Source organism: Trifolium pratense, linkage group LG4 (genome assembly GCF_020283565.1).
Source record: "Trifolium pratense cultivar HEN17-A07 linkage group LG4, ARS_RC_1.1, whole genome shotgun sequence".
NCBI classification, from domain to species: domain Eukaryota; kingdom Viridiplantae; phylum Streptophyta; class Magnoliopsida; order Fabales; family Fabaceae; genus Trifolium; species Trifolium pratense.
In genome coordinates this window covers 20,460,183-20,481,017 of record NC_060062.1, presented here as the reverse complement: position 1 = coordinate 20,481,017, position 20,835 = coordinate 20,460,183, and the positions used below count along the sequence as shown (strand labels likewise).

At 32.5% G+C, this 20,835-nt stretch overlaps 4 protein-coding genes across 6 annotated transcripts; 3 read left to right on the top strand and 1 right to left on the bottom strand.

Moving 5' to 3' along the window:
• Positions 1-697: 697 nt before the first annotated feature.
• Positions 698-2,793, top strand: LOC123882091 (multiple organellar RNA editing factor 3, mitochondrial). The gene is made up of 4 exons (XM_045930887.1): positions 698-1,150; positions 1,258-1,355; positions 2,151-2,216; positions 2,296-2,793. Exons 1-4 carry the CDS (start codon positions 789-791, stop codon positions 2,547-2,549), a joined length of 780 nt encoding a protein of 259 aa, XP_045786843.1. The 5' UTR covers positions 698-788; the 3' UTR covers positions 2,550-2,793.
• Positions 2,794-6,379: 3,586 nt separating this feature from the next.
• On the top strand, positions 6,380-9,698 carry LOC123882090 (putative lysozyme-like protein). The gene is made up of 2 exons (XM_045930886.1): positions 6,380-7,806; positions 9,256-9,698. Exons 1-2 carry the CDS (start codon positions 6,559-6,561, stop codon positions 9,427-9,429), a joined length of 1,422 nt encoding a protein of 473 aa, XP_045786842.1. The 5' UTR covers positions 6,380-6,558; the 3' UTR covers positions 9,430-9,698.
• Positions 9,699-12,499: 2,801 nt separating this feature from the next.
• On the bottom strand, positions 12,500-13,298 carry LOC123882089 (growth/differentiation factor 7). The gene has a single exon (XM_045930885.1). The coding sequence runs from the start codon at positions 13,197-13,199 to the stop codon at positions 12,666-12,668; it is 534 nt and encodes a 177-aa protein (XP_045786841.1). The 5' UTR covers positions 13,200-13,298; the 3' UTR covers positions 12,500-12,665.
• Positions 13,299-17,304: 4,006 nt separating this feature from the next.
• Positions 17,305-20,038, top strand: LOC123882087 (probable protein phosphatase 2C 73). Of its 3 annotated transcripts, none has more exons than XM_045930880.1 (6): positions 17,305-17,516; positions 17,615-17,862; positions 17,998-18,309; positions 18,865-18,982; positions 19,078-19,301; positions 19,577-20,038. In XM_045930880.1, exons 2-6 carry the CDS (start codon positions 17,620-17,622, stop codon positions 19,769-19,771), a joined length of 1,092 nt encoding a protein of 363 aa, XP_045786836.1. In that variant the 5' UTR covers positions 17,305-17,516; positions 17,615-17,619; the 3' UTR covers positions 19,772-20,038. The 3 variants fall into 3 exon arrangements, with proteins under 3 accessions (XP_045786836.1, XP_045786837.1, XP_045786838.1); XM_045930881.1 differs by having other exon boundaries at positions 17,604-17,862; XM_045930882.1 differs by having other exon boundaries at positions 17,305-17,862.
• Positions 20,039-20,835: the final 797 nt, after the last annotated feature.

Here is a 20,835-nt window from a genome sequence, read left to right as displayed (position 1 = left end):
TAACTTTGTCATCTGGTGTGATTCTAAAAGGAGTAATGCAATTATTTAAACACTCCTAGAAAAAAAAAAAGAAGTATTATTTAATTATTTTCTTATGAAAAAAATTAGAGTAAAAGAATGATGTGCCAATTTTTGTTAGAAAATTCCTTTAAACGAACTGACCCTCGAACCAGATTCAACTGGTGGTGAAAAGCCAAAAAAAAAACAACACTTAAGTTCAGTTTGAATAGTTTTTCTTTTAATTGATTTTTTTTTTCTTTTTTCTTTTTACGGAAATTTTTACCTTTCTTTTTTATATTTAAATTTTAATTATTAACAATTTAAAAGCTAGTATAAAATATTTAGTAAAACTTCTTACTCCCTCTATTTTTTTTAAGTGTCATTTAATCGTTTTAGATTACTGCACACATGTCAATACACAACTTTGATGGTTAATATCTTTAATTATATGTTATAAAATGTAGGGACTATTCTTGACTAGAGAACAAAATGTAGAAAATAAAAACATATTTAACCCTATAAAAAGTTATAAAAAATTTATATTTTAAAAATATTCGTCAAGACAAATTAATGAAATGTATTAAATTTATTTGGCTAAAAAAAATAGATTACGATCAAATTAAACATGTTATATACTAAAATTTATTTTATATATTAATAAAAGATTACGATCAAAATAGACAAATTAATAAAATTTATTTAGAAAAGAACAGAGGGAGTATATAAAACAAAGAAATTTAGTAAAGTTGAATCGTTGCTGCTGGTGAGAAGCACTGCAAGGTCGAAAAATGGCGTACTCAAATGTCAGGCGCACATTAGCATCCACCGTCACACGAGCTCTTTCTTCTTCTTCATCCGGAATCGCTTCTCGCAGTCGCACACGTTTCGCTTTTGCGTTATCCGCTACCAAACAAACCCTACCAATCCCTCAATCGTTCCCGGTTCGAATGAAATCATCGGGTTCGGGTTATTCTCCATTGAACGATCCATCCCCAAACTGGAGTAACCGTCCTCCAAAGGAAACGATTCTTCTTGATGGTTGTGATTATGAGCATTGGCTCATTGTTATGGAGTTTCCTGATAACCCTAAACCCTCTGAAGATGAAATGGTTAATAGCTATGTCAAAACCCTAGCTCAAGTTATTGGAAGGTTCGAATGCTTTTCGCTTTTTAGTTTCCTAATTCTTTAACACTGTTCTTTTGTCTATTTTCTAATTATTGTTAATTGGATTTTTGTTGTTGTTGTTGTTGTTGTAGTGAAGAAGAGGCTAAGAAGAAGATATACTCTGTTTCTACTACTACTTATACAGGTTTTGGTGCTCTTGTTTCCGAAGAGCTTTCTTATAAAATCAAAGGTGATTCACCAATCCTAATTTAGCTTATTTGAATGTTTTCCTGTTAGTAATTAGGGTTTTAGGCCCTGTTTGAATAAACAACTTAATTTAACTATTTATGGAACATTTGTTTGTCATACAAGTCATAACTTGTTTTCATCAGCTATATCCTTTGGGAGCTTATGAAATGAGCTGAAAACACCTTATGAATATATCATGAATTGTTTTCTTAAGCTCTCTTAAATAGTTTCACTTTCACAAGTGTTTATGCCTGCACATAAGCTCAAATAAACCAATCTAAATATGCCCTTATTGTGCTAGTGTTTACCTGATTGGAAATCTCATCTTACATATGGTTTATAATGGAGGTTAATTCCATGGACTATCCTTGAGATTTTCTTTTTTAATCTTTTGTTTTGTATAACCAAATTTGCTTGTTTTTATTTTTTAATCTAAATGAGAATTGGCATAGCATACTTAGGGCTTGTCTGGATTGACTTATTTGAGCTTATTTGAAGTTATAAGCACTGGTGAAACTGTTTAGGAGAGACAACTTATGACATGTTCATTTATTTTTTCACCTTATTTTCATAAGCTCTCTAGGATAGCTTATATTAAAATAGTTTGACTTTATTTTATTTTTTGTTATAAAAATAGCTCATACATAAGCACTTATAGGAAAAATGATTATGCTATAAGTGCTTTATTAAGCTCTTTATCCAAATAGGGCGTTATAATTTAAGTATTCGGTTCTGGATAACTGGGAATTAACCCATATGTTTAACGTGTTGTGGCCATTTTTTTCTGTCTTAATAGAGTTGCCGGGTGTTCTTTGGGTACTGCCAGATTCATATCTTGATGTTCCTAACAAGGATTATGGAGGTAAGTGGAGTTTAGATTAACAGCTTGGTTAATCGTTGGATCATTGTTTGTTGTCTTGATCACTCTTAGGGAATTTCAGGTGATTTGTATGTTGATGGGAAAGTAATCCCTAGGCCACAGTATAGATACGCTGAACGGCAACCAGGTAGGAGTAAACCTCGTCCTAGGCATGACAGGCGACGTGAAACTATGCAAGTTGAAAGGAGAGATCCCATTCAAAGACAGAACTGGAACCAAGGTCAGGGAGGACATATGCAGCCATCAAATCCAATGAATAGCCAAAACTCAGCTTCAGGTGGAGAAAGCCGTGAAGTATTTAATAGGAACTTCTGAGGTGATATTTTACTCTTTTTTTGGGTTTGAAAATGCATGTACCTGAATGACATTTGATAATAGTATTTAGCACCATTATGAATTATGTAGACGTTGGGTATGCCCTGGGCTCTATTAATTGCTTCCAATATCATTGTAGTCTTTTTCATCTGTGTTTTTTATCTGCAATACAGATCAATGATTGTTAAAATTGATACAGTTGGAACAATTATGTAGATTTCTATAAGGCTGGTATTATTTTGCATCTGAAAGTTCTTAGCACGTCCTCAATGCCCTGTCAATCTACCAAACATGTCATAAAATTTGAAGTTACTTATTTAGTTTTTTTGTTAAGATCCTCACCATTTCTAATGGAAAGCTCCATGGGATCTCCGGCTTGATTGCATTTATTAATATTATTCCCATCATCCCATATCTCATTGTTTACAATGCGGCATAGATTTTGTTGAATTTGATGCATCAGTCATATCAGTATGTAGAGTACTTAGAGTTTCCTCCGAAGACCAACTTATAGTGACTTTATTTTTCACACTTCTTTGTTCATGCTTGTTGCCACTTGCTGGTGGTATCCATCCAATATTTTTTATTATATAAAAAAACAGAGCATCTCTTGTGCAGTTGTGCATAACTCGAGAGACTATTTATCGAGTTGGAAATAAACAAATGGACTGCAAAGCTTTCATTTAAGACTTGTAACATTGTTGCATTTTTAGATATAGATTCAAACTCAAAATCACTTGTACAGTTAGTTATTTACAAGAGACATTGACTATTTTCCTAGTGTTCTTGGATCATTCATCCAATATATGTAATCACCGTTGAATTAAATAAGAGAAATGCTAAATAAATACTACATGTTTTCACAAAAAACATGATGTTTAATAAACATGACAATTTATCCACTCAAAAAGAAATGACAATGTACTTTTACACATATGTTTAAGTTATATATATATATATGTATATATGTGATCTGTTCTATAGGATGGAAAACTTGCGAACGTTTACAATATATCTCTTTTTTCGGTCATAGGGCCGAATACCAAGTTTTTGTTTTTATAAAAAAAGCAATATATCTCTTTTTACATCTTTCTCCCTCACTTCTTATTATTGCTCGACTTGTGACTTATAATCTAGCTGGGTGTGGCTTCACCACCTTTGTCTATGGTGGTTTGTTGATGACAATACACCCCTACACATGTAGGGGAAAATAATTGCGATGAAAACGTAACTGCATGTTTGGAATCACTTACAGATTTGGTGAAGTTAAAAAGTGACTTTTATAAAATTACAGATGTCTTATTGTGACTTTGTCAAATTCACTGCAAATATAAACATGTATTCACAATCTATATAACAGAAGAGTTTGCAACATATTTCCTCATCACTTACATGCTTCTTTGCAACAAGTCCATCACTTTCACCTTTCTCTATTTGTTTATGCTCCGTATAACCATGGAGAACCTAAATATTCATGAAACACAAAACACCAATGCCAACACAAAAAAATTGACTCTGCTGAACTTTTTGATTGTTGTCTTGTGGGCAAATTGCTCATCAACAAAACTATTCAATTCAACACACTGAAGGACAAGTTAGCAAATATGTGGAAACCAAGTCACCAAGTTACTATCTCGACCATTGAAGAAAATAAGTTTATGTTCCAATTTTACCATTTTTTGAGACACGGAGAGGATCTATCAATGGTGTCTGTGGCTATTCGACAATTACATGTTGGTGCTGAGAAAGCTAGTCGTTAGTGAAGTTCCAAACACAGTGGCTCTGGATATTGATGATATTTGCGTTCATGTCCATCAACTCTCTTTCGGTTTCATCAATGAACAAATTGGTATGCTGATAGGCAGTCACATTGGTGGCTCTATCAAATATGATGACACAAATAACTATAGCCCGTGGAGGAAATACATGCGGCTGAGAGTAGCGATCAACACACAAGAGGCTATATTTGTTTGAGTCATCATATTTGATAGAGCCGCCAATGTGACTGTCTATCAACATATCAATTTGTTCATTCATGAAACCGAAAGGGAGTTGATGGACCTGAACCCAAATATCAGCAGTATCCAAAACCACTGTGTTTGGATTTTCACCAAAGGCTAGCTTTCTCAGCTCTAACGAGTAATTGTCGAATAGCCACGAACCCCCTAATAGATTCTCTCCATGTCCCAAAAATAGTGAAATTGGAACATAAATCTATTTTCTTCGATGGTCGAGATAGTAACTTGGTGACTTGGTTTCCACCGATTTGCTAACATCTCCTTCAGCGTGTTGAATCGAATAGTTTTGTTGATGAGCAATTTGCCCACAAGACAACAATCAAGAAGTTCAGCAGTGGTCAAATTTTTGGTGTTGGCATTGGTGTTTTGTGTTTCAAATATTTAGGTTATCCATGGTTACACATAGCATAAACAAATAGAGAAAAGTGATAGACTTATTGCAAAGAAGCATGTAAGTGATGCGGAAATATGTTGCAGCAACTCTTTTGTTATATAGGTTGTAGCATAGGCTACTCAATCCCTTAAAATTCTCTAACTCATTATGATGATGTTTCATATTTAATATCTCCTCTAGAGTTGACTCAACTGAGATATTACAGTTAATTGGGACATCCTCTATTGACAGATGATTGAAATATCTGTACCTTAACATAAAGCTTAAAAAGGAAATGAAAGACTCCATAATCCCTTCACTTAACACTTGGATTAAGATTCAAATCAACTTTCATTAAGCCAAGGTAGTTCACTCTTCACCAAAATGATAAAACACAAATCTGATGTTGCCTTAAAAAAACAGGATTCGTACAACCCAGAACAATAATGAGCTGGTGCCTTAAAAAAACAACAAATGTATGAGTAACACATCATTTATAGATTTTTTTTTTTTTATCAATCATTTATAGAAATTTAAAACTTTAAAATTGGTGGCTTCTGTTAATTGGTTGTCTTGATTTTTTTTTTTTTTTGATAGAAAGTTGTCTTGATTTTTTTATTCCACTATCAAAATCTTTACCCAACAAAATTTTGATTTGATCGGTAGAGGAGTGCTAGCAACACACTCTTTAACAAACACACTCCAACACACTCTCTTTTTATTGGTTGAAGTTCACATGGGTCCCATAAAAGTTATATGGGTCCACATTTTTTTATGGGACCCATGTAAATTTCAACCAATAGAAGAAAGTGTGTTGGAGTGTGTTTGTTAAAGAGTGTGTTGCTAGCATTATTCTTGATCGGTATCTTTAGTTGAAAAATCACAACCAATTCTTCTATTAATTGGCTGTTTTGGCGCGTACAAATTAATTTTTCCTCATTTTTGTATAATCAACGAGTCATTTGCCTGTTGATTGGTTTATTGATTAGGTAAACAGTGATTTCAGTACTCTTTAAGCATAGTAAGTTCTTTATTAAAATTTTATGGAAACGCGTGAAATCAACAAATTAAAAATTAAAATATTTCACTTTTTAAATAAATTATTATTATTTTTTGTTTAAAAATAAATTATTTTTTATTATAAAAAAGTAAATTATTTTTTAAATAAAATGCTTAAAAAGTGTACGGAACACCGATTTGTAAGATTGTATTGATTATTTTATGTTTATTTTTTCACCATTAATATTGAAGGTTAATCCTGGTATCAAGTGGTTTCAGCCCCTCCGATTATAGTTATGAGGATCGAATCGTGATGCTCCATATTAAATGTCAAAGTTTAATGTCAATCATCGCTAGATTAACTAGCGATAGGTCATATCGATTATTTTTTGGCCTATTGATTATTAGTATTGTTACTACCACTTAATTTAATAATTAATATCCTTATTTTCACAACTTTTACTACATTTCCGAAGCTTATAAAACAAAAACACAATTTCATTTCATTACAATACAAAGTAGATCATAGAGATACCAAAAATAACGATCAATCATCATCAACAACACAACTTTTGCGTTCAAATTTCATCACTGCAATTCGTGTTTCTGCATTTGAGAGATGAATTCCAATTATGGAAAACCCAATCCTCAAAAATCATCCTCTGTTTCTCTCGACAACTTCAATTTCGATCTTGATCTCGGAATCGGATCCAATCGATCCAAATCCCTAAAAGATCAGAAAAACCCCAATCCTTCTTATTCCAATTCCTATTCAACTCCTTCATATTCATCAGCGCAACCCAAAAAAACCACTTGGACCCATCAACCCACTCAAACTCCGGCCGGATTACCCGGTGCACCACCGTCGATGGTTGGTGACATCTTCGGAAAAAGTTGGGGATCTACTCAACCGTCTGGTCCTAGCATTGGGATTGTTAATAAAAACCCTAATTTATTTGGGGATTTGGTAACCTCTGCTTTGGGTCAAGGTTCTTCTTCTTCTTCAAATGTTCCTCTGAAAAATGCAACTCCAAAACCTAAAAATTCTTCTTTTTCAATGTCAAATGTGGCTGATTCTTTGCCTAAACCTGCTAATACAACAACACAGAGTGGTTCTACTTGGGGATCATCTTCTGGGAGTTTTAATTTGAATGCTAATAAAACTCCCAATCTTGGTGGTCCTTCGATTCGAAGTGGCGTTGGTGTTGCTGCATCTGGTACTGGAATTGGTTCTAGTAACAAAGATCCTTTTAGTTCATTGGCTGGTTTTGGATCTAATGGATCTAAGCAAAATTCTACTCTTAATTCAGCTGCTAAACCTCAGAAAATTGATTTAGAAGATGATGGTTTTGGAGATTTTCAAAATGCTTCAAAACCAAGCTCTAATGCATTTCCATCAAGTGGTGGTAGTTCTGGAATTAATTTTGATTTTACTGGTTCGTCCGCTTCGAATAAGACACCGGTTCAAGCTTCTTCGGGTGGTGGTGATCCAATGGATATGTTTTTCACATCTTCAACTGCGTCATCTGGAGGTGGTGGTGGCGGTGGTGCAGCGGCAGCATCATCTGAAATTGATGATTGGGGTACTGAGTTTGGAAGTGGAAACCATGATGTGGGTGGAACAACTACTGAGCTTGATGGGCTTCCACCTCCTCCTGCTGGGATATCAGGTTCTGCTGCTAAAGGCAAAGGGATGGATAATTACAAACAGGGGCAGTTTGCTGATGCTATTAAATGGCTTTCATGGGCTCTCATCATTTTAGAGAAAGCTGGTGATGGTGCTGGCACGGCGGAGGTTTTGTCATGCAGAGCTTCCTGTTATAAAGAAGTTGGAGAGTATAAAAAAGCAGTGGCGGATTGTACTAAGGTATACTTTAGTAGCTTATTAATGGCTGATAAGAATAGTGTTTTTTTAGACATGAATGATAATATATATTATAGAATTTCTATTGGACATGGAATTTATATGGTAATGTTGAGTAGTTGTTCAATCATTAAATATTAGCCGTGTTATTTAAGATTGAATTGTTGGATAAATTAATTGGTGTTTTTGCATTTGCTAAGTTATACTAAGGAGTTGCATTTTCTATAAGCTAGAGATGTAAAGATAGAAGATAAAAAGTTAATCAAAAGAAGGAAATATTATCATTTTAGGTTATGCCGGAAAGAAAGTTTTAGTAGAAAATATTAGGAGCAAGCAACCGGCAAGGAGACGAAAACTAGCTTTGAATTATAGTTTTGGGTCTTGTTTTACAAGTCATCCTATATATACATAGGTGCATTTTGGTAAATAATTTAATTAGGCGTTTGTGTAGAAGCTGTCTTTATAACTAAGCGGCAAGTTATTTTGATAAGCTATTATGGAAAGCTATTCTGGAGAACTTATTGCAATAGAACAAAAACCAAACCAAACCCTATCTCACTAAGCTTGGATCAAACGACAGCTACATGGAGAACTTATTTATTGCAATAAGCTTGAAAAAGTTTATGAACATGACATAAGCTGTTTTTGTTAGCTATTCCAAATACTCACACAGGTGTTTATGCCATAAGATAAACCCAATAAGCTGTAAATAAATTCTTCCAAATGCACCCATAATGCCTTAAGGAAGTAATTTCTAATTAGTGTAGTGCCTTGTTTTTAGGGACTAGTGCTTCAATTTATGGAATTAAAACATGCATCATGATACATTATGTGTATCAAACTATCAGCTACATGTATGGTATCCAATTTAGTAAAACAACTATTCTTGAAAGATGTAGAATACACATTTCCCCAAGGGTGTCCTAAAGTTTCTCCACCGAATTGAAGTACAGCATCATCTCCAAATATATATCTAGGATGTGTATATAGATATGTATAAAAAATTTCATATAACATCATAAATATATAACTGCAATTCTAAAGCATCCAATAAGAAACATTGTGTGTTTGGACTTTCTATATTTTCCAGGTATGTTAAGTGTCTTAAGCATATTGGTCTTGAATATGTAAAACTATACATATCCTAGCGTGAAGGGAATGCAAAAATCATAGTATCAGTAAATGTTGTCGGATTTAGATTTTTCCATTCGATCATTGCCTTGTCTTACATTTATCTTGATTGACACCTTGGGTAACATGTGTAATCAATTTAGTAATTGAATTTTGAAAGATTACGATGAATGGCTAGTCCATGAGTTCTCTAGGCACCGATAAGTTCCGTTCCTTATTTAGGTTTCATTTCTCATGAATGCAACCGCACTTTTTCCGTGATCAGTAATTCCCCATGTAATTTTGAGGAAGAATGTAAATAATCTGCATTATGTTGTGCAGGTTATTGGAAACGATGAAAAAAATGTATCTGTCCTCGTTCAGCGTGCTCTCTTGTACGAGAGTATGGAAAAGTACAAACTTGGTGCTGAAGACCTGAAAACTGTGCTGAAGATTGATCCTACTAATAGGGTTGCTAGAAGTACTGTTCACCGGTTGGCTAAGATGGCTGAATAGGAAAAAATTCTATCGCTTTTTCTTTTCATTATAACGATATATACCGGGTGATATAATATGTATGGACTGCTTCTGATTGCTGTCACCCTTCATATAATTTTCGATGTTGGCTTTTTTTTAGTTCTTCTTTGTCTTGAAGTTAATATTCTTGCTTCCTTCATCCAGATTTGAACTCAATATTGATTGTCATATTCTTTTTTTGACTATATATTGTGATTCATATAGATTGTTTACATATTAAGAAACATATTTGTTATTGTTGAACGAAAGCTTGGACCATTTATATTAGCGGTCCGTTGTGGACCAAGTTTTATAATTATCAAATGAGTTCATAGTCTCTACCGTGTATCATCCTTACCATATTACTTTCTCCCCACCTCGCCATTTGGGTTGACCAAGAATGATTTGTTAGAAGAGGGTGAAGCTGGGCAAGTTTGGAGGGAAATGTAAGAGTAAGTGTTGTTTAAGTTGCTGATAATGTGAAACTTCTTAACACTCGATCTAGGCTTACGATAATTTTGTCAAGGTTTCTGAGTAGTCATTCTGGTTTGTTCTTTGGGAGTTGCTGTTTTTTCTAATCTCACTCCAATTGATATATTGATGTTCATCATTAGTCATAGTTTAGAATGTTTGTTGTATAGAGTGTTTGTTCTTGCAGTGGCATTGAGTTTAGAGTAGACATGCAGTTTATCTTCGTAAAATATGACATTGGGATGCAAAATTTGTAATTTGGACGACTAACAAACACGTGGGTAATTAAAATTTTAGGGTTCCAAACTTTGGTATCCTCTGCTTGTTCTACTTAGATTCTCAATATATTTTTGGTATTGAGCCCTTGGTTTTTAGAGGACAATGATAATTTAGAGTTCGACCGTGAAATAAATAAAGTTTAGTTAATAATTGTTTTCACAAAAAATTCTCGGTATATATTCCAATAGAAAGAATTGTGTGTATTTTAAATCATACAGTAAGATAGGAAGAATAAAGAAAATACCACACCAAAAAGAAAATAAAAAATAAAAATCTGTTGCTCATTTTATTTAATCCAGACATGATAAAACAAGAGAAAATTACACTTCACTATCTTAAAATGTGTTTGATTATATTTACATAAATATAATTTTTATGTAAATCATGTATCTCTATGCGCAACTGAATACATTAATCTTTCGAATCTTGTGGTACTCATGTGTGGCAAACTTTTTCTAAGAATTTTAACACTATTATATATTCAAGTCAGAGATCAAACCCAGAATCTTATTATCAAGTATATAATAACTAGTGTAGTTTTTTGGGTACATATATAACTAGTGTAGTTTTAAACCATGTTATTCAAGTATATCTCGAGTGGTGAAAGAAAATGTTATTATTTTTTAGACAAATTGGTAAAACTAATAAAAATAAGGACTTTCATTAAAAAATGTTCTAAATACAATGAGTCATGAGAAGGAGTTAAAAACATTCCATTTGTTCAAAAAGAGTTAAAAAAGATGCAACAGGATAATTAAAAAAAAAAAAAATCTATTTTTTATTGTTTATCATAAACAACCTTCTTATCGTCTACCTCAAGTATGAGATCCATGTCGAATAAGCAAACTGCAAATGGTCAGCTGTATTTCAAATACAAGCAACCAAACCGATCTGATTTTGAGAAGTAAATGTGGCAGCATCAATGTTATATTTTATATATCCATCTGGAGTTGAATGCTAATGGTGCTGGTGCTTCTCACTTTCTACAACTAGATTGGTGCTTAGTCGTATAGTTTCATCATGCTCTCATATCTTAGTACAAAGGTCAAGTCTGAAACAGCAATCCAAATTCCAAACACACATACTATTTTTTTACGGGACCAAACACACACATTTAACTCTTCCACTAAATGCTAACTTGTCCATATTTCCTGTTAATGTCTTTTTTAAGACATAAGAGCTTACTTTCAAAACCATTGTTGCTTGATTGTATCCTATCATTCTATCAACAAGCAAATCACCTGAGATGACTTGAAAATTAAGCAAAATATGAGCTAAAAAACATCACAAATCAAGCTAACAGTAACCCTTGCAGTAAATACTAAGCAAACAGATTTGTCTATTACACCGATAGAACAAAATACGTACCCCACGATGCAACAGTGACCAACACCGTGTTCAGTGGAAGTGGTTTAGAAAATAAGAAACGAGATAGAAACACAGCAGAAAGAGGGGAAATCATCGCCTCGTTTGGTTCAAAAAGATAACATTTTGGTCTTCTAACATACATCACAGTGAATAACTTCACAACTCCTGCCAACCAATTCCACCATTTTGACCTAGTAAGTTTTGTCTAAAATCATTAATCATATCTAGGTGATGCTTATCATTTCTACTGCAGCAGAATGTTCAAGACTTAAATCGAGATAGGAGATATTCCTATCATGGTACATTGGTACCCAAGAAAGATCAGCCTACAGAACTAAGCAAAGAAGCAAAATAGAATCTAGTTCACCCTTTTTGACACAGGTCGACAAGAAACATTGGTGAAGCAAGCATAAAAAACAAATAAACCTGCAATTTGATCCATAAACTATCATTATCTCACCTATTTGGTCTCGAAACAAAAGAAATGTAAATAGTTCCTAAACTAAAGCATAATTAGTCGCAACACGGTGTCTTCAATCATACAAAAAAGCCCCATACATAAGGTTGACAAGAAATATTTTTCAACATCACATACTATAGAAACCAACAAAACACAACAGATTAGAACACAATAATGAAGGATCAAAACCAAATAGAATTGAAGTCGTAGAAGAAAAAAAAGATGTCGAAGAGTAATGTGATCTTTGAGTCAGATGATTGAGAAGCTACTTCCAAGGAAACTCCAAAAATCACTTTCCTCTCTTTGATAAAAGAGAATGCCTTGCACACAACACATATACTCCAAACAAACTCAAAACATGTAGTTATGATTAACAATTCAACATATAATCAAATTTGCTTCCAATAAAACTATTACTAGTCTAAATCATTTTAGAACATAAGATCAAAGAGTCTATATTATATATAGATATATACACCCAAACCAACAAAGTAATGCAACCATAAGATATTAATTTATTGGATGATAATTATGTACAATATTTACAGTAATTGCCCAATTTAAATAAAATAAAAAACAATCCTACAATGACAATCCAACAAACATTGATATGTGGATTTGAAGTGTGATGAATGGATCAGAGAAAGTACCAACCAAATCAGCAAATTGGAGCCAATCTTGTAGGAACCTTTTCCCTATCAGAATCAACAATTGATTCACCCGCAATAATTCTAACAATCTTCTTATACGCAAAATCCACACAATGCAAAAGCATAATACACGACAACGCCTTATAAACGAAATCAAACGCAGGATCCGGCAAAGAACTTTCATCCCAATTATCTCCTTCTCCAAATCTATTGAAATTCCAATCACCACTACCTCCGCCACCACCAAAACCTCCACTTCCACCTCCAAAAACACCGTCACCGCCATCACCGAAGAACAATCCATCACCTCCAGAATCATCGCCGGACAACTTCCGTCTAGTTCTCCGTCTTCTCCGAGTAATTGTCCGTCGTGGCATCCTATGTGTACTAGGTTTCACTGGCGGTGGTGCCACGGTATCGCAAGGGTGAATCATAGCTGAGATCTGATCGGTGGATGAATCGGCGATTGAAAATTGATAGCTACGGAGGATGCTGAGACTTTTTGCGGCGGTGAATGTGACGGTGTCGGCGATCATCATCATCGTGAATCTGACGCAAGTGAATTGTGCAAAGTTTTTGTGTTTGTTTTTCGGTTTTATCGGCGGAAGAAGAGAAGCGAAAAACAAATACAATTGGTTAATAGAAAGGTTGAGGCTACAAGTTACACAAAACGATGACGTGTCACTTTGACCTTGATGTGATACCTTCATATCTGATTTTTTTTTTTTTTTAACGATGCTGTGGCCAATTTCAAGGATGGGCATGGGGTTGGGCTTGTAGGCCTCATGATGGGCTTCAAGGATGTAGAACTAGCCCAATTTAAAAGTCCACGAAAACTCAAAAATACCCCGATTTTGGATCAGTTTGATTAGGATTGTACTATTCGAAAAAAAATTATACGCCCTCTAGTCCTTGATACAAGAGAAACTTTACTTCTTAGATTCATTGAGAATCTAATGTATGTACTAAATACATCAGATTTTCAATGAATCTAAAAAGTAAAGTCTCTCTTATATTTATGACCGGAGGGAGTAATTTGGAAGATAGAATATGATATGATCTTATAAACAAAAAACACAGTTCAGTTACGCTTTGCAAAGGTTTGATAAAAGGAAAACAAATTTTTTTCATTCCAACGTCATTCATCAACTTCAATCATTCTTTCGAGAAAATACGATCCAATCAGATCTGATTTTGAAATGTATCTTATCTTTCAAAACATCATGAGGGGTATTTTTGTAAGTTTGGGGGTCTGACAGCAATTGAGAGGCCTAAAGGGCAGCTTTCAAAGTTCAAACCCCATCTACATCATTTCGGAGCTAATTTTTGTTTGGAGATCCTCATCTTAAGATTAACAAACTGTTTTATGTGAAAATGTATTTGATTAAAACGAAATATATTGAAATAAGATAGTTTGACTTGATGTCAAAATGTGCAATAATTTGATGGAGCTTCTGCAACCCTTTAGAGCATCTCCAATGGTGCAACCCATGTTTGGGTTCTTTATGGGACTCATTGAGCCACATCATCTTGAAGCAGCTCATCCAATTTTCACTCCAATGGTGCTACCCATCTTTGGGTTCTTTGTGGGACCCATTGAGCCACAACTTTACTTTATATATTAATATTTTATTCTTATTAAATAAAGCTTTGAACTTCTACATGTAACTTTTCATTACATTTTATTCATTTTTTAATCAATGCAACGGTAGCATTGTATTTCTCCGTTGCCCAGCCTGGGGAACTCCAACGGTGCAATTTTTCAAAGCAACATACTCCAGCTGGCAAACTGAAGAAAGAACCAGCCGCTGGAGTTGGTCTTATAGATAAAAATGGATAATGGATAATTATTTTTCATTATAACGTATTTCGACATTTTTTTTCTTCTGTTGTGTGGGTTCAAATTCTCTTGTACTTTCTTTAATAAAATATCTTGCTCATTATAAATTAAATAAAAACAAGGAAATTTTTGTTAGTACACTATCAATCCAATAGTTAAGTATATGTCTCGTGAGCGTAGCTCAATTGGCAGGACATTACATTTTATATATAGGGGTTGAGTTCGAATTCCGGTCATCCTACCTATTCACCTTAAATGTGGAATTTCTAATCATTAAACTACTTAAAAAAATTATGTATAATCACTACTATGCCAGAAATATTGTTCCGCTATCGATCAACTTATTACACAACTTATGATATTTTCTGGTTATACGAACTTATATTTCACAACCTTTAATTTGTTAAATTTTTTATTAAATTCACTCAAAAGAGATGATATTTATAAATAGAAAAAGGTTTTGTTGGCTTTGTCTAACATGCACAAGTGCACCATAATCATATGGTGCACAAGTTTGCAATTACATTATAACGAATATGAATTTTACAAAATCCACCGTTGGATTGAAAGTTTATATTATATAGATCATCTATAGAAATTTTTAGAAAAATTGAAAATAATTTGATATGTTATTGAGACTCATCAAAGTTAACGGTATTAAATAAAAACTCATAAACCGTTAATTTTGATGGGACTCAATAACATATCAAATGATTTTCAATTTTTTTTTTTAAATTTCTATGAATGATCTATGTTATATAATCTTTCAATCCAACGGTCGATTTTATAAAATTCGTACTCGTTATAATGTTATTCGAGACTTGTGCATCATAAAACACATGATTCACTTGTGCATGTTAGACTTTGCCGATTTTGTTTTGATAAAACTTTTGAAAACTCTCAACACAAGTAGTTTTTTTTTTTTTTGATAATCAACACAAGTAGTTTTAAAACTTTAGAAAGCTGTTAGAAAATACAGTAATGACTAATGACTTTATGGAACAAAATGAATCGAAAACTCACCGTTTGAGAAATAATTTCATCACAGTAATCATTTAAGAAAGCATGGTTTTTCCAAAACTTAACTTGGGGAAAACTAGTTTTAGTATATACGCATTTGTGATCACTATATATCACAATTTTATTAGGACAATAACAATTGGGTTCTTCCTTATTGTCTATCTATTCTTGAAGCGGCGGTGTAGAGCTAAAACTCTTCTTAAATATTTTTTATATACTTTTTTCGGTCACAATTATAAGTAAAATTACACTTTATAAATTTATTAAATGATTGATGTATGTGAACTATAATATAACCAAATATATTTGTTATTTAAAAAATTTAAAAAATATATTTTACTTATATTTATGGCCGGAAAGAGTAAGCCAGAGAATGTGTGCCCTTAACATTTCTTTTTTGAGCTAGATAATTAATCATGTTAATTATTTTTATGAGCCTTTTGATCATGTATTTGATTTGGTTGCTACTTCTTGCAAGCTTTTCCTTAGTTTTCTTTACAAACTTCAATTGTGAAATTAGATAACTCCCATGTTTATATTCTATTGTAGCCGCATCATTGCGTGGCATTTCATTTACTTTAACTTTATATATCATTATGAACATTATCTAGCGTAATGCCCCTATCCAAAGCAACCTTATATATTCATAAATATTTGCTTGGTAATCAACTAATTAATCTCACAAATGTCCACTTTTTTGTTCAATCCTCACTTTCCCATTTAAAAAAATCCTACACATTTCCACGTGTTTAACCCTAAACATCTTATAGGACCCTACAAAAAAACAGCTGGCCGAGCTTTAGCCTAGTGTTTCTGTTTGGTATATTCACTTGGATGAGTTACTTAAAAAAGTTATCTCAATGTAAAGATAGATTAGCTCTCATTAATAAAATGATCATTTTGCTTTTTTTTTTTTTGAAGGAATCATTTTGCTTGAATATGTGTTTTATTCATTAATCAAATATGGGAGATATTTACTAAAAGAAAGATAAATTATAAAATGGTCACTTTATTTAAAGCCAACCACAAACTACAATCGAATTCTATCCACAAAATCAAGTTATTTAATTAATTATGTCCTTGTCAATTTGCAATTGTATTAGTTGTTAATCACCGACCTTTTTTATCATTCAATATTTTAATCCATTAATTTGGTCAGTTTGCGGTTGTGTTTTAACGAAGTCATGAAAATACTGCTTGGTTCAAACTGTCACTATGCAAATTCTAATTTATTGAAATCAGTATGTAATATAAAGTTAAATAAATTTTTCATTTCTATAAATATCTAAATTCAGTAAATTTTATTCCAGAAATATTTTTCTCAGAATTTTTCATCTCCACTTCTAATTTATTAAAAAAATTAATTTTCACAAGAAATTTTTTTATAATATATTAAAAAAGAAATGTTAGAGACATTATACTAGCTGAAGTACCGGGGATTACTACCCCTAAGACGATTGTTGTCTAATTTTCTTTGGGCCTTAACCCTCTTGTTTATAAAATAAATAAAAAAATGATCGCAAAAAAAAAATTAAAATAAAAATAATACACGTATAAGTCAACTTAAAATCGGAGATTAAAAGTTGTGATGAAAAATATTAGGAACTAAAATATAATGAATTTTTATAGAAATTTGAATTATTTATAAAAAAAATAAAAACATATTATTACTCATTAGACCCCAAAATTGGGAGTCAAATGGTCACAATATCGTTTAATCACCTTTCATTGTCTAGCATGTCCACCTGTTCTTTATTATATGGTGATTGCTGGCCAAAGCAAAAGATGAGAATGACACCACTACATTACAAATATACTTTTACAATATAAAATTACTCTTTATTAATCTTGTGCTATATATGGAGAGTATATAGTACTAGCATATATTAATGATCATCATTCATTTCTTAGTTCTTGTAGCTATAGGATTTGCTGGTGGTGATTCCAAAATTCTAGGCATATTATAAATAACTTGTATATCATTCTTTCCTTCACTAAGGTATATATAGTACTTTTCAGTGAATATGAATTCATATATGAAGTTAGAATTTTATTGAGTGTGTAAAATTTCTAAAACTATGATTAGTATATATGCAGTTATCATGGTTCATTTCCCATCTTTTGTAAACGGATTGGCAAGAACAATATCAATCAAGAAAGAGAAGAATTTTCAAAAGGATGATGCAAGAAAAGCTGTGGAAGAATTGGCAAAAGAAGCAAGAAAGAATGAATTGTTTTTGAGTTCCTCTGGAGTTGTTAGGTCCAACAAGGACAACAGTTTTGTTTCTGTTTTTACACATAGAGGCCAAAAAGGAGTCAACCAAGATCGCCTCGTTGTTTGGGAGGTATGCAATTTAGAATATTTCCTCAGCTCTGTTAAGTTCAATGAATAACTGATATATTTAATTTATAAATGAACTTTAAAAATGGTTAAGTTGGAATAATGTAAAAAATATTATAATGTTTGTTGTTGATTATAGGAATTTGGTTGCCAACAAGACATGATGTTTTGTGGAGTTTTTGATGGGCATGGTCCTTGGGGACATTTTGTAGCTAAAAGGGTAAGGAAATTAGTACCAGCCATTTTGCTATGCAATTGGCAAGAAAATCTTCTGGCTGCAAAATCAATTGACCTGAATTTTAAGATGGAAGAAGACAAAAATGTTCATGGATTGGACCTATGGAAACAGTCCTACATAAAGGCTTTTGCTGCCGTTGACCAAGATTTGAAGCAGCACACTGGAATTGATTCATTTAGAAGTGGCACTACAGCTTTGACATTTATCAAACAGGTTATTATATTATCTATTCATGTAATAATTTGTTATTTTCAATTTATTCACAATTTGACATATTCTCATATACATAAAGTTAATGTTGACCCGTCCGCGTGAGCTTGACTCAGTTGGTAAGGATATAATATTATATATGCAGGAGTCAGAGTGTAAATCTCGGACACTCCATTTATTCACCTTTAATGTGGATTTTCTAGCCACTAGGCTACTTAACTAAAAAAAGAAGAAGTTAAGATTGACCAGATAGTTGAGATACGCAGTTAAAATATATAATAATAAGAAGAGAGTTTAATCTCCACGCAAATGAAAATTTTAACATTTGTCATTTTAGTTTTCTTGAGGTATAGTTTAGTTGATAGGATATTGCGTGTAATATGTAGGGATGAAGTTCGTATCTGATACTCCTACTTATTCATCTTAAAAAATGAAATTCAAGCCGCCACTAGACCACTTAAAAAAATGTTTGTCATCTTAAGAAAAATAAAAGAGAGCTCTAATGAAAAATTGAATTCAATTAAATAAATATAAAGTATTTTGTGAATATTATTTCAGGGTGAAAACCTTATTATAGCAAATGTGGGTGATTCAAGACTTGTGTTGGCTACAACTTCAGAAGATGGCACATTATTTCCACTTCAGCTTACTACTGACTTCAAACCAAATTTACCAAGTGAGATTTATGTCTCTCTTACATTACAGACAATTTTATAAGAAGTAATAGTATTTGTTCAACAAAATTGAGACTTGTAATTTTGTTGATTTCAGAGGAAGCAGAGCGTATAAAAGAATCAAAAGGACGTGTATTTTGTATGAAAGATGAACCAGGAGTGTACAGAATTTGGATGCCAAACTGTAAAACACCAGGATTAGCAATATCTAGAGCTTTTGGTGATTATTGTATGAAAGATTATGGTCTAATCTCTGTGCCAGATGTGACACAGAGAAAAATTACCACTAGGGATCAATTTATCATCTTAGCTTCAGATGGGGTATGCATGTGTCTTACTCCCTCCAGTTTTGAATATAATCAAAAAAATAACTTTTTAGGTTTATTGAATAAAACATGTATCTGAACCATAAAATGATTCAGAAGCTTGTATCTGGACCATAAAAATGGTTCATATACATGTTTTCTTCAATATACCTAAAAAGTTATTTTATGCTTATATTTAAAATCGGAGTAGTATTATTTGTTTCTTTCTTGATTTAAATGTTGGAAGTAACTAATTAGTATTTGGTATATATATATATATATATGTCTTAGGTGTGGGATGTGGTATCAAACCAAGAGGCAGTGAAGATAGTTTATACCGCATCACATAAAGAAAAAGCAAGTGAAAGGCTTGTGAAGTATGCTATGCGTGAATGGAAAAGAAAGAGAAGTGGTATTGCTATGGATGATATGTCAGTAATTTGCCTCTTCTTTAATCAACTTCCAGCCACTAAAGTTGTTGATTAAGATTAAGAATGCTTTTGAAGATCACATATTACGCTGACAATTTCCTTATTATATAAACACAGATTTGTAGTATCAACTTGTAAATTAAAATGGTATCTATATTAGACTATTAGTGTTGAGTCTTGAGACTACTATTTAAAATGTAAATGAGACTCCTAAACACATACACGCACCTAAATTAAGGGCAAGTCCAATTGCTAAAAATTTTCTTTATTGTTCTATAAAGTGTGAACCTTTTAAAATAAGCAATCTTACAAGTGATTTTAATACTACACTTTCACCAAAAATCTTAAGAAATTAGGTTTACAAGTCCTTTCACTTATAAAGTGTGAGACTTTTTACTCACACTTAATAGATCTCAATAAATAGTGGCGGCACACATGTATACTTCCATCTCAACAAAATTTTGCCGGTATTCTTTTCGCACAATTACAAAGACTAATTCATTGAATCAAATAAGATGAAATGGATGATAAAACTTTTCCTCAATACTACTGCATTTAGAGCTGAATTAAAACAAAGAATCTCAAAAAACCTGTCACAATCTATGTAAATATCCTCTTTTAAGAAATCACATGTACCATTTACATGTGGGGAAGGTAATGCAATTCACGACTATAGTGAATGAATGATTAGTATGATAGTTGAACATGTTCTAAATAATTGAAGACTTTTATATACATATTCATTGAATCCTATTTTGTAGGATAAAAATAGTGGCTGCACTCTACCCAAAAACATAAATAGTGGCCGCACATACTCCTTTGAACACATTTTGATATACTTCATTTGCTCTTTATTATAAGAAAATTTATTTTTTAAGTTTAAAGAATGTTTGATGTAGTCTCTAATATGAATTTAATTTTTTTTTTTAACTCAATTGGGTTGGTGCATTGGTATTGGCTTGGGACCTGGGAGTGTGCTCCTTCTTGAGGTCTGAGGTTCGATTCTCTCTGGTGCCAATTTGAGTGGGCTAATTTAGCTTCTTCAATTTTTTATTTTTATTTTTATAATAAAGACACAGGGAATTAGACCGAAGAAATGAGACAAGAATAATAGAGAAG

Coding starts and splice junctions, on each gene's coding strand:
- LOC123882090 (XM_045930886.1), top strand. CDS start 6,559: ATGAATTCCAATTATGGAAAACCCAATCCTCAAAAATCATCCTCTGTT. Junction 7,807..9,255: donor CAGTGGCGGATTGTACTAAG/GTATACTTTAGT, acceptor TATGTTGTGCAG/GTTATTGGAAACGATGAAAA.
- LOC123882087 (XM_045930882.1), top strand. CDS start 17,596: ATGATTAGTATATATGCAGTTATCATGGTTCATTTCCCATCTTTTGTA. Junction 17,863..17,997: donor ATCGCCTCGTTGTTTGGGAG/GTATGCAATTTA, acceptor TGTTGATTATAG/GAATTTGGTTGCCAACAAGA. Junction 18,983..19,077: donor CTTCAAACCAAATTTACCAA/GTGAGATTTATG, acceptor TGTTGATTTCAG/AGGAAGCAGAGCGTATAAAA.
- LOC123882091 (XM_045930887.1), top strand. CDS start 789: ATGGCGTACTCAAATGTCAGGCGCACATTAGCATCCACCGTCACACGA. Junction 1,356..2,150: donor GCTTTCTTATAAAATCAAAG/GTGATTCACCAA, acceptor CTGTCTTAATAG/AGTTGCCGGGTGTTCTTTGG. Junction 2,217..2,295: donor TCCTAACAAGGATTATGGAG/GTAAGTGGAGTT, acceptor AGGGAATTTCAG/GTGATTTGTATGTTGATGGG.
- LOC123882089 (XM_045930885.1), bottom strand. CDS start 13,199: ATGATGATGATCGCCGACACCGTCACATTCACCGCCGCAAAAAGTCTC.